Source organism: Schistocerca nitens, chromosome 4 (assembly GCF_023898315.1).
Source record: "Schistocerca nitens isolate TAMUIC-IGC-003100 chromosome 4, iqSchNite1.1, whole genome shotgun sequence".
NCBI lineage: Eukaryota > Metazoa > Arthropoda > Insecta > Orthoptera > Acrididae > Schistocerca > Schistocerca nitens.
Genome location: NC_064617.1, coordinates 446,218,623 through 446,231,771, shown reverse-complemented (window position 1 = coordinate 446,231,771; position 13,149 = coordinate 446,218,623). Strand labels below are relative to the sequence as shown.

Here is a 13,149-nt window from a genome sequence, read left to right as displayed (position 1 = left end):
CACCCCTCCACAGCACAGATACAACCGTCCCCACTACGTGAGACGTAGCCCACAAGGAGTTCTTCGGCCCATACTGGCTGACTATATGGAGAAGGGACCGATTACCCCGTAACACCAGCAATATGGAAACCAATACCTCACAAATCCAGCAATATGGAATCTAATTGGCAGAATTGGCGAATATCTGTTTACCAGATATTTATGTTTGCAACAACAACCACAACTCCAGAGGTCATGGCAAACTCTTCTCATATGTAGAGTCATTTGTTCGCTATTAGAAGTAGATGACCGGCTCAGAAGTTTAACTGCCTGCTCAAATCTGTTCTGTTCACCAACCCCAAAATACAACAGCTACCTCATTTTCTGATCAGGAATCTAAATTGCAATTATCATTGTGTCTTGTGTTTAACACAATAATGAACTTGTTCTTTGGTTCTGTTTAGAGTTCACTTTACTTTCAGTCTTAAGATTTGTTCCCTGCTATGTTTTCAGCCACGAACTTAGTTTCTGGCAATGACTTGCGTAAACTTTGTATAGTGAAAGATGGCTCGCATTGTTGTCGTCAGTTTTCAACTGTGATGCACAAAATTCTGCTAGTGATATGGAAGCTATGCAACTGGATACAACTTGTCTACAGAGCTGCAGAACAGGTATTATTGTAGCGATGTATACAAATTCAAATTAGGTGACTGACAAGCAAAACGGCTGTGCCAAGTCCACATTGACTGTCAGGGTCACCTTTTGTCACATGGACTTTAGTCTGTGTCTAGCTGTGACACAAAACCTGGATTTGCCACACTTGCATGTGACAAATACTCGCTGAGCTGCCTGGGGTGAGCATATTTAGGTACTACCCAGAGAAAATGTAAAAGTTAACAAATTTTTGATTCCAGATGGCACTATCCCTTGGAAACCACCAGAGGTGAAATGAAAATTCCATGGTAGGAATGCTACAGCAAATGTATTATATATGAGGTTCATTCAAATGAAACCTGGTCAGTGTGTCTACCTTTGCCTTACACATATAGTGGCACCACGTAATTGTAGGTATGGTGCCACCATCTATTGGTAGAGAGACTGATGTGTGCACACTGTTTGATGTTGCATAGCGCCAGTGTGGTCTAAGGCCAAAGGGAAGGTGGTCACACAAGTTCTCGTCTACCACCAAACATGCAGGCGAGTAAGCAGGAACAACAAGGAGAGATTCGATTTTTGGTGGCAGCGAGAGTTGGAGGCTGTGAAATGTATCGACAGATGAAGGCTGTGTATGGTAAGTACAGTCTGAGTCGTTCAAGTGTTGTGGAATGGCGCAAACGATTCCTTGAGAGGCGCAAGTCACTGGAAGATGATGCCCGTCCTGGACAGGCTCATCGTGCCATCACACTATAAATGGTTGCGGAAGTGAATGCTTTAGTCTTAGACAACTGCAGAATCACTGTGGACAAGATCCGTCAGTTACTGGGTACTAGCCTGGGCACCGCTCACACCATAATGCATCAATACTTGAACTTTTGAAAAATCTGTGTGCAGTTGGTTCCCCACCAACTGACCACCAAACAGCGCAATACTCGAATGGCACTGTCTTTGAGTCATCTGCAACATTATCATGGGAAGGAATACGGCTTTATGTCGCGTGTTGTCGCATGTGACAAAACATGGTGTCACCATTTTGAACCGGAAATGAAGTGTCAGAGGAAGCAGTGGAAACGTGTGACTTCATCAGCTACAAAGAAATCAAAGGCTGTGCACACCAACTCTGGTAAGGTCATGATGTCCACCTTTTCTGACCACACGGGCACACTGCTTGTCAAGTTCCTGGAACGGGGAACCCCCATCATTATCAAGCCACTTTACAGAACCTTAGAAGAGCCATCAAGTCAAAATACCAAGGCATGCTGTCCAATGGCGTCATCCTCCTGCTTGATAATGTCCACCCACACATGCCCAATGCAGTGAAGACGACATTGGAGCAGTTTTGGCGGGAAACGCTGGAGCATCCATTGTACAGTCCCGACCTTTCACCGTGTGATTTTCATAGGTGTGGACCTCTAAAACAAGTTACTAGCGGACATTGATTAGCAATGGACGACTAAGTGTTTGACTGGGTCCAGGCCTGGATCCAACAGCAGCCTACTAGCTTCTGCAAGGATGGAATCGACCAGCTAGTGTTGCAATGGGATAAATGTGCCAACAGTTTTGGTGACTATTTTTGAGTATATATGTATTGTGTATAACTACATTTTTGAGTTAATAAAATCATTACCATTATTTTACACTAGTGACCGGGTTTCATTTGAATGACCCTTACAATACCAAGACATCAGCAGTTACATTACAAACTTACTTGTAAAATGAACACATTGATTGATACTTTCGTGGCACAGCCATGCACTGCAAGTCTTCAGCATTTCTTGTAGCTTGAAAATCTCCGCAGCATATTAAGAGGTCAATCTCCACATTTTCTTTTTCCTGTAGATGCTCAATTGCTTCATAAATTTTTTCTAACTCTCCATGAGCACAACCTTCTACTGCTATCTTCATATCTGTAAACCAAATTCCTGGACTTCATTAAAACATTTCAACACTACATGTTGACTGAAACAAAAATATCTCAACACAGTATTTCCAGCCTACGCGCTGCACTGAGCACTCATAATTATTTCCAAAATAAAGTCAGCTACAACAAAAAATTTAAACAAACAATGGAAAGTCCAGGATGGAATGCAACAATATTATGAAAAGGATAGTTGTTACTTACCATACAGCGGAATGCTGAGTTGCAGATATGTACAACAAAAAGACTGTCACAAAATAAGCTTTTGGCCAACAAGGCCTTTGCCAAAAATAGAGACCACAGTCTCTGATGGCAGCTGAAGCCAGATTATAACAGCAGCGTGTGATGGGAGAGGCAACTGGTGGGGGTAAGGAAGAAGCTGGGGCAGGGAGGGGAAGGGATATCAGGATAAGGGTTGCGGACAGTAAAGTGCTGATGCGGGAGCATGTAGGGACGAGATGGAGAGAGGGTACACAGCTAGGTGCAGTCGGGAGGTTAGACGGAGGGCAGTGCAGAAAGAGGGGGGGGGGGAGGAGGGGGAGAGGTAGTGGAAAAGGAGAGAATAGAGCGCATTGCAGTACTGAAATGCAAACAGGGAATGGGTTAGATGGGCAAGAACAATGCCTAATGGAGGTTGAGGCCAGGTGAGTTACTTGAACATAGGATATATTGCAGGGAAAGTTCCCACCTGCGCAATTCAGAAAAGCCAGTGTTGGTGGGAAGGATCCAGATGGCAAAGGCTGTGAAGCAGCCACTGAAATGAAATATGCCATGTTGGGTGGCTTGCTCAGCAACAGAGTGGTCCAGTTGTTTTTTTGCTGCAGTTTGTCAGTGGCCATTCATGAGGACCAGACACCATGCCCTCATAGAATGCAGCAGAGTGGTTGCAGCTTAGCTTGTAGAATACAAGACTAGTTTCACAGGTAGCCCTGCTTTTGATGGGATAGGTGATGTTTGTGACTGGACTGGAGTAGGTAATGGTGGGAGGATGTATGGGACATGTCTGGCATCTAGGTCTATTACATATTTCGTAGGTTCAGTGGCTGGTGAAATGCCACTGTTGGGGGGGGGGGGGGATAGTGGGTAGTATATTTCTCATTTTGGGGTATAACGAGAGGTAGTTGAAAACATGGCGGAGAATGTAATGCAGTTGCTCCAATCCTGGGTGGTGCTGAGACATGAGGAGAATGCACCTCTGTAGCCAGATAGCGGTACTTTGGGAGGTGGTGGATGACTGAAAAGACAAGGTCAGGGAAATCTGTTTTTGTAGAAGGTGGAGAGGGGGCAGGGGAGAGGGGGAATTATGGTCTGTAAGGTCTCAGTGACACTCTCTGTGTATTTTGAGAAGGACCACTTATCACTGTAGATGCAATGGCCATAGGTGGCCAGGCTGTATGGAAGGGACTTCTTAGTATGGAATGGGTGGCAGCTGTCAAAGTGGTGGTATTGCTGGCAGTTGGTTGGTTTGATATGGACAGACATACTGATGTAGCCATCTTTGAGGTGGAGGTCAACACCGAGGCAGGTGGCTTGTGGGTTAAGTAGAACCAGGTGAAGCGAATGGAGGAGAAGTCGCTGTGGTTCTGGAGGAATGTGGATAGGGTGTCCTCACCCTCAATCCACATCATGAAGATGTCATCAACGAATCTGAACTGGATGAGGGGTTTAGGATTCAGGGTGTTTAGGAAAGATTCCTCTAGATGGCCCATGAATAGGCTGGCATAGGGTGGTGCCATGCAGGTGCCCATAGCACCTGGATCCTCCCCAACAACAACAGCTTTTCTGAACTGTGTAAGTGGGAACTCTCCCTGCGATATATCCTACATTCCCATACCCCTACTGGCCTCACCCTTCATTAGTCACTGTCCTAACCTATCAATCCCCTTCCTCATTTCCATTCCAGCACTACACAGCCCTCTATTCCACCAACACACCCAGTCTTTTAACTTCTTTTCCGCTTCCTCCTCCCCCCACCCCCTCTCTATCCTGCACTCCATCTAAATTCCCAACTGTACCTAGCTGCCCTACCATATCTCCACCTCGTCCCTGCATGCCCCCCCCCCCAGCAGCACTTTACTATCCCCCCCCCCCCCGCACTGCCCCAACCTCTTCCTTATCCCCACCCGGCTGCCTGTCCCATCATACGCTGCTGTTGCTAGTCTGGCTCGGCTGATAAGGACTGTAGTCGTGTGCGTGTGCGTGTCTATTTTCGACAAAGGCCTTGCTGGCTGAAGCTTATTTTGTGACAGTCTTTTTATTGTGCCTATCTGCGACTCCGCATCTCCGCTACGTGGTGAGTAGCAACTATCCTTTTCATAACATTGCAAAAAATTCTAAAATATGCAAAAGTACACTGTCAGATAATATTCGTCAGATATTAATTTGAGCTATTGCTGTGTATGTGCTAGGTCTACCAAAAACTGTCTCTCAATATGATATAGACTATAAATGTCAAACTGTGTTATTTATTTAAGACTGGTAAAATGTGTATGTCTATGGTATGTTGTACTTCCTCACAATATCAGATGGCATATCATCTGCTTACAACAGATACAGGACTACACTTTTTGTATGTTATTTTAGACACACCTGTTGACAAAAGGTACACTTTGGAAGAGTGATCACACCACTCATTCATGAGGTTCCATGGATTCCATCAAAAATGTTGACCTTGGAGCGGTGGAAAGAGTCAAAGTACACATTAACATCAGAATCATATGAACTAACTACAGTGCATTAACAATAAACTATCACTATATTCCTCAGTGCTATTTTCGTTTATGATGACTAAATTTAACCCAGAAAATTAGGAAAAAATTCTGCTACTTTGAAAAACTGCTGCTTCCTCAGTTATATTAAACAAGTAAACCCACACCCCAGATTCTTTAAAGAATGGAGAGCTCAATGTACAAAAAGTTGCATCTCCTGAACTATGTTTTGTACGATGATATAATTTTGCAGTTACTAAGTGATATACAGTATGTGGACACTGACTGTAAAATGTATTGCAAAGAAGTAATACATTAAAATGTCATGCCTGATGTTGCAATATTTCTGCATGAACAGCAAAAATGTAGTATGTAATAAATTTCATCCCTTTCACCATTCTGTGGAGAGTGTCAGGAAGAAAAAGTTTCGTAAAGGTTTGAAATTGTGTGTAAAGTTTGCTGGAGGTCTCTAAGTGCTCTTATTCTCTAATATTGGATGAATATAGTCTGGGTAATTCGTGCACTGTCAGTTACTGCCTCTTATACATAGTCTGTAACTGTAATGCTAGACTGTGTGTGTTCAACCTTTAACATAAGATTATGCCTCTTGATCATTAGTTTATGATTAGTTTATGACTGTATTTTAAATTATGTCAATAACAGCATGAAATACTGAAAATCAAACTTTTTCTTGCCTCCGTGAACTATTACATAGGAAACCTGCAACTGGAACCATGCCCCCAAGTTAGCTGTGTTATACTAAAATATAGATAACTGCTGAGGCATTCTGCGCCAAGTGCCCCAATCTGTAATATGATCCCAACTCAACCATCTTAAATTTGGTTGAAATGTGTTCAGAATGCACTTTACAACCCTAATTGGACTTCTGCAAAATCTTAGGCCATATGTAATGTGGTATAAGTACTACAGATGTTTGTGTAAGGGCAGCTATTTCCAAAATGGAAATATGTGAAAGAAATTATGTTTGGCAAACCATATTTTCTGACCTAATAAGAGTTACAACAACACAACCCACTATCCTGAATCAGATTTTTGTGCAGATTACAAAATTAACATAAATGAAGATCAGAATGCAATGCCCATGGCACATCCTCTCTTCAAACTTCCATAAAAATTTTGTTGGGACAAATTTTCCCCATATTTTAACAAGGAATTGGTAGTTATGAAAGGCCACTGGCAACATGATTATTTGTCATGTGCATTGTCTGCCTGCCTGTCATAAAATAGTGGATTATGAGCTATGCTACAGACATATTCATGAAGTTATTAGTGCCCAAAACTAACAAAGTAACATTTTTTTCTATGTTTAACATCATGTATCTTAAAATTGACAGCAAATTTCCTAAATGTAAACAGCTATGAAAAGAGTAGGGCTACATTTAAATCTATTATGAAAGCTTATTTACATTTTGGTGTAATTTCAATTAGGGTGCAAAAATTTGGCTCAAATATTTCTTTTTTTCTTTCTTTCTTTAGGTGAGCAATAAAACTTCTGCTCCCTCTGTCTTTTAAAAAAAAATATGTTTGGCACATTGCTGCCTTATAGATTCATTATTATACCAAACAACGAACTAAGAATTACAAAGCAGGTTACTGTCCTGTATTACTGTTACTTGACACCTGTAATAGTTACATTTCATCAATTCAGGAATGATATATCAAGCACATTCTTGCGAGACTGTCCCCTTGATTCATGGTGCTTTTTGACACACTGAATTAACACAATCTGAAGACTGCTCCATCCTGCATAATGCTGAAACAGTTCTACTCTACACACTAGTGTGAGGAACATTGACAGCAGTGTGCCTAAAGACTCATCCTCAACTGAACAATGCATATTGTGGACCGAACTGTTCCTTATCTCCTGTTGTTATTTCCAAGATCCTTCACCAAAGAGCCTAAATTGCAGCTGACATCATGGAACCCTCTACTTGGCTTAAAAATTCTAGCACTCTTCCTAAAGAGTTCTGCACTAGTTCTGATAATTCGCCCCTCTCTACCCATGTCAAGGCTATTAACCTTCTTAACACTTTCCTTTTTGACCCTGTATATTACTTAGATGAAGCTTTATCACATCAAAAAATTAAGACACATAATTAATTTTTCTCTCTTTGAAAGTACATGTCTGCAATCCTGGTACATTGTGAAATGCCCATACTACAGTACTGTGGCATAACACTAGAGGAGGCGATCCATCACTACTTGACAATGGGCTGTGCTGTTTTGTTTCGGTTCTTCTAGTGGTGTCCTACAGTACTGTGACGTGGACATTTCAGTGTGTACACAGACTACAGACAAGTACCTACAAACGAACAAACAATTTTAATTATGTCACTTTATTTTTTTTAGATGATAATTAAAACCCTATGACCACCCCCACAGACAGGGCAAGAGTAGCAAAACTACACAAAACATTTTTATTAACTTTTACCTGATGGGAATTCCATTAGTGAACAGATAAATGATCTTTCTTACCATGATGTACAAATTTTAACACTATAAGGAATACGGGTCCACCCACGTTAGATATAATTACAAAGTATTTAGAACTATTAATCACATGGCAACACCGACTGTTTTAAACCTCATTAAAGGAAAAGAATGGCAGGATGTTTATAGTGCTGATAATGCAGACAATACTTATAATGTTTCCCTCAACACATTTATTGTGTTCCTTTGAAGTTGCTTTCCATTAGAATGTTTAAAACAAGGAGCTAGCACCAACTGGCAACGTGGGTGGCTGACTAATGATATAAGGATATCAAGGGTATTACATCAAAAACTTAAAAATAATCACAACTGAGCTGCAGTAGCCTATTACAGACAGTATTGTAAGGTTTCTAAAAGTGTTATTAGGAAGGCACAAAGCATGTGGTATGCAAATAGAATAGGTAATTCCTAGGAATAAAATTAAAACCTTACAGTCACTCATGAAGGAAGTGTCCCCCCCCCCTCACACACACACACACACAAAACTGTGAAGTCAGTAAACAAGTAAACGAATTTAGGATAGAGCTAGTGCCCTGGGACAACTTCAGATGTGGCACACAAAGCTGTGCTGCAGCTATGTAAATTATACTTACTCCATATTGTAGTGAGATACAGTTCTCCTCCAACCCTCAGCTGTATATCGTGTACAGTAATATATGACCTACAGCCCACTGAACAAAAAGTATCAAGCAAATACATTTTTCACTCTAAGTTCTCAAAATAAACTGCTGTAGGTTTCTTAATTTCAAAACCTCATAATATCTCTTATAACTAAGGGCAAGCTATGACATGAGACTATAAGTTGCGAAACAACTGAAAAAAACCACATAGCTTATTTATGATCACTTAATATAAACATTGAGATTGTTCTTTTCAATACTCTTGTGAAACCAACACAACTGCCAAAGTACCGACTTCAGCAGTAGATACAGTTTTGCCTTATTTGGATAAAAATATTTTTATTGCAGCACAACAGATCATGCAAAAAGCACTGCATATTTGGCAGTCCTTCCCCATCCCCTCTCACCCTTGCAGTGTGTCCCGCCTGGTCCCCTCCCAACCCCTTGCAGGCTGTACCATCTGGCAACGCTTGTGACTGCAGAACGAGCAACACAGTGAGTATGTGGAGCCCAAGAAACGTCTGGCCCTACCACTTGACTCACTAAAACACGAATCACAAAGTAGTTTTACAGTGTAATTGAAAATCACTGTTATTAAATAACACAATAATATCTCAATGTAAACCTATTTTTAAATATCTCAAAATTCTTCTCCTGCTATGTGTATTATTCAGTAAAATGTTGCTGTTCCACAAAATTAAAGTGACTTGTAATGATAACAGGGTGCACAAATTAATGCATAAGGGGTCCAACACAAAATCAACAGCATTCACGTTCCCCTTAATAACACTGGGATGTTTTAGAAAAACAAGTACTACATAAGCTTAAAGCATTTCAGCAGATTTGCTGAAAGTAAAAACTCCATTACAAGACTTTGAAGGCTTTTTAAAAATCTTAAGTCATACTTATGGTGTCACTCTGGTTGTTACTTTTGGCCATCAATCTGAATCAATATAATTAACCATACATTCTACAAATTATAGTTGGACCAATGACAGTATTATGGAAAGGATAAATTGCTAATCATCATAAAATGGAGATATCGAGTAGCAGACAGGCACAACAAAACGACTGCTAAACGAACGAGAGAGAGAGAGATTCATGCATTCATGTGCCAGCGCAACTCTCACGCACATTGTCACTCACCGAGGCCTCAGCGCTCACGTGTCCAGAGACAGCGGTCATGCACGTGTGACTCACTCACTCACTTGAATGTGTGTGTGTAGTTGTTGTTATCTACTTCAGAAGAAAGCCTTTTGACTCAAAGGTCACATGCTTAGCAGCCCTTTTCTTATCCCTGATTGCAATTCATCTGCACTATATGGTGAGTAGAAATCTATCCTTTACATATTATTGTCAATGTTCGATCATGGATTTTCCAATATTTTAACCAATGCTACTTTTAGTACGTACATCAACAACTTTTCGGATAATTTGGGACAGAGAGGTAACGTTCTAGTGAACGTATGTAGAAGAAAGCAAATTAATTTCACAGGTATGTGTCAATAAACAACTTCAATAAGAATGTCAACTCTGTAATCAAAAACAAAAAAAAAAAATCTTAAGGGCAAATATGTCAGCTAAAACAGATCTACACAAGAGTCCGGAAGAATAAGAATTCAAAATCGTAATTTGTTGCAAACGACTGAAAACTGAAGAGGGTGTGTTTCAGTGTCACAATGTTTATCATACCATATATGGGACACGCAAGGTATATATTCAATAAAAACAGTTTCATGTTTACTATAAATATGGAGTCAATGTCCTTCTATTATGTAAACCACTTATTACATTTTTCTCTTCTACAACACTGAAAATACTACACCACTGTAAACAAAAAAGAAATGACAAATTAAGTTCTTAGCCGTGATGGGTCCGTATTGCTTCAAATACGATAAACCGAAACTAAGACGAAAATATAAATACGGTAAACGTCCACCTGAAATTAAGACTAAGACACAAATACTGTAAACTTCCCTCCGAAACTAATACCAAACTGTAGCTGCTACCTTCAAAATGAATGATTTTCCCCACGAGAAATAATCTCATAGTGTGGTCTGCTTACCTTATGCATATGAATTTTGTTGATATAGATTAAACAAAACCATTAAATGGTTTTTTTATATCCACCTGCGTCATAACCACATAACAGCAAACCTCATCTCCTTCCAACTCTGGACAATAAATAACGTCACTTCTCGTAATTCCAATGCACTTCTCATCGCAAGACGCTAAAGATAGAACAGTTAAGCAACGTCATGTCAATAGTGTTATCGAGGGTATAGTCACAGTATAGTCACAGTATAACATACCAGTCGCGACACTTCGCCTCGATTTTGCTGTCTACTGCGCCAGCAGCGCGCCAAGCGGCCAGTTAGTAAAAGTGTTGAGTTCGGCACGATCGTGAAAGCGAAGACGAGTAGTTATTGTTACTGTGGTTAGTACACTCGTTTTTACAAATGGAGAGTAGCGTAGCGCAATAAATTGCAACAACAAGAGGGAGATACCACATCTGTCTTTTTTTAGGTTTCCTAAGGACCCTGGGAAGCCTATACCATCATGTTACTAAATTGTATCGTCAAGATTCGCTTGCAAACTATATGTATAACGATGATTAATGTTTCGTTTTAGGAGCATAAAACGTCTAGTGAATAGCAGACGAGAGGATCTTATGAAAAAGACCTTATTTACCTTGATAATAATCTTAACTTTTGTTCGCTACAGGTCGAAGAAAGCAAGTTCATGAAGGCAGACAATAATAAACTCGTGTGGAATGCAGTAACCACACTGTTTGACATCCCAAATAAGCCACCTTAACTGACGATGAAGAGGAAACTGCCATAAAAGTTCGACAATCTAAAGCTGTAAAGCACTCCTATGACACAGTAGCAGCCAGCTCAACTCCGCACATATCAGTGCCAGATTCATCTGAATCGTCAACATAGACCTGCTTTGATGATGAAGTAGAAGAATTAAGTACAGTTATTCGTGTCTAGAAAAAGCGAGTGGAGTATCGGAATATGCAGATCGCTATACCTCGTGCAAAATTATTACGGGGCAAGAAAAGTACCTTTCAGTCTAATTACAGATAGCAACAGAAACTGTACCAGGAGGATCAAGTGAAGAAGGACAAAAAAATTTTGAAGACTGTAGGACTCCGGTATTTAAAAAAAAGATGCCCTTGACTTATTAAGCCAGATTAGAGTGCCATCTGTGAGATGGAAAGACGAAAATAAGCTGTTTGCGCTAAGTGATAAGTGACAATATGTTCCACCTTTTAAAGCAGAAGGTACAGCATTTCTCCATAGTGATAAACTAGTGCAAATGTCATTGGATAAAATGTCTCTAATGGAAAATTTAACATATGACAGCACTTCTCACAGTGTTATTGGCTTTGAGGACTAGGGGATTACACTCACTGTATGTTTCTCCCACTGTTTGGCAGTTGCTTGTCCCACTTTGAATAATAAAAGGTGAAGGTCGTACTTGTGGCGACAAGCGACAATGACTAAAAGACTGTAGGCCTACAGAATGACAAACTAAATCCTCAAGGACAGCCATTGATAACATTTTTATAGACAAATCAAAGGAACAAAATCATATGATAAAACCTGTTAAAAATGGACTATCACATCATGACATGCAGCTCCTTGTTTTAGATGTAAATTCTAAGCAGATTATCAAGACTGCTAAATCTGAGTACAGGAGAGTAGTCAATCAACCAAAAATTGAGTGTTTTAGAAAATTGCTCAAAGATATGAACTGGAAAGATGTTTATAGTGCTCATGACATGAATGAAAAATATAACACATTCATGAACAATGTCAGTACCATGTTTGAAAACTGTTTTCCTCTAAAAGTTACTCAAATTAAACAGAAGTCTATAATAAAACCATGGATTACACAAGGAATAAAGATTTCCTGTAAGACAAAAAGGATAATGTATCTGTTGACCAAGAATAGTTCCAACACTGATGATTTAGCTAAATACAAGGAATACTGTAAAACATTAAAAAAAGTAATTCAGTCGTCTAAACAAATGCACTACGAGAAGAAGATAGCAATATCAGGGAACAAAATAAAAACAATATGGGATATAGTGAAAGAGCAGACTGGTAGAACCAGAAAGGAACAGGAGCAAATAGCACTAAGGGTAGATGACACATTAGTAACTGATGGGCATAGTGTGGCAAATCTATTTAACAAGCACTTTATATCCGTTACTGATAGAATGGGACTTTCAGGATCAGTAAATAATGCCCCTGAATATCTGAAACTAGCCTTCACAAATAGCTTCAAGTACATGAATATATCACTCACTTCACCAAAAGAAATAACGTCTATAATAAAATCTTTAAAACCAAAGCATTCTAGTGGGTACGATGAAATATCAACAAAGTTAATTAAGGCATGTTCTTGTGAGTTTAGTACAATTCTAAGTTACTTGTGTAACCACTCAATTATAACTGGGACATTTCCTGACTGGCTAAAATATGCAGATGTTAACCCTCTATTCAAGAAAGGGGATAAAGAGATACCATCAAACTACAGACCGATTTCACTTTTGCCATCATTCTCAAAAATTTTAGAAAAAGTAATGTACAGGCAGCTGCTCAACCATCTGACCACAAATAACATATTATCAAGAACACAGTTTGAATTTCTGAAGGGTTCTGATATCGAGAAGGCTATTTACACCTACAGTGAAAATGTACTTAATTCATTAAATAACAAATTACAAGCAGCAGGTATTTTC

The 13,149-nt window shown here is 39.8% G+C and overlaps 1 protein-coding gene across 2 annotated transcripts in view; it reads right to left on the bottom strand.

Annotated features, from left to right (window-relative positions):
* Positions 1-10,615, bottom strand: part of LOC126251395 (lariat debranching enzyme) — a 94,651-nt gene extending 84,036 nt beyond the window's left edge. For both annotated transcript variants that reach the window (XM_049951792.1, XM_049951793.1), the window contains exons 1-2: positions 10,459-10,615; positions 2,345-2,543 (exon numbers count right to left, since the gene is read on the bottom strand). In XM_049951792.1, the coding sequence (XP_049807749.1) occupies positions 2,345-2,541 (197 nt within the window). In that variant the 5' untranslated portion in view covers positions 2,542-2,543; positions 10,459-10,615. The remainder of the gene's footprint in view (positions 1-2,344; positions 2,544-10,458) is intronic.
* Between the last annotated feature and the right edge of the window lie 2,534 nt (positions 10,616-13,149).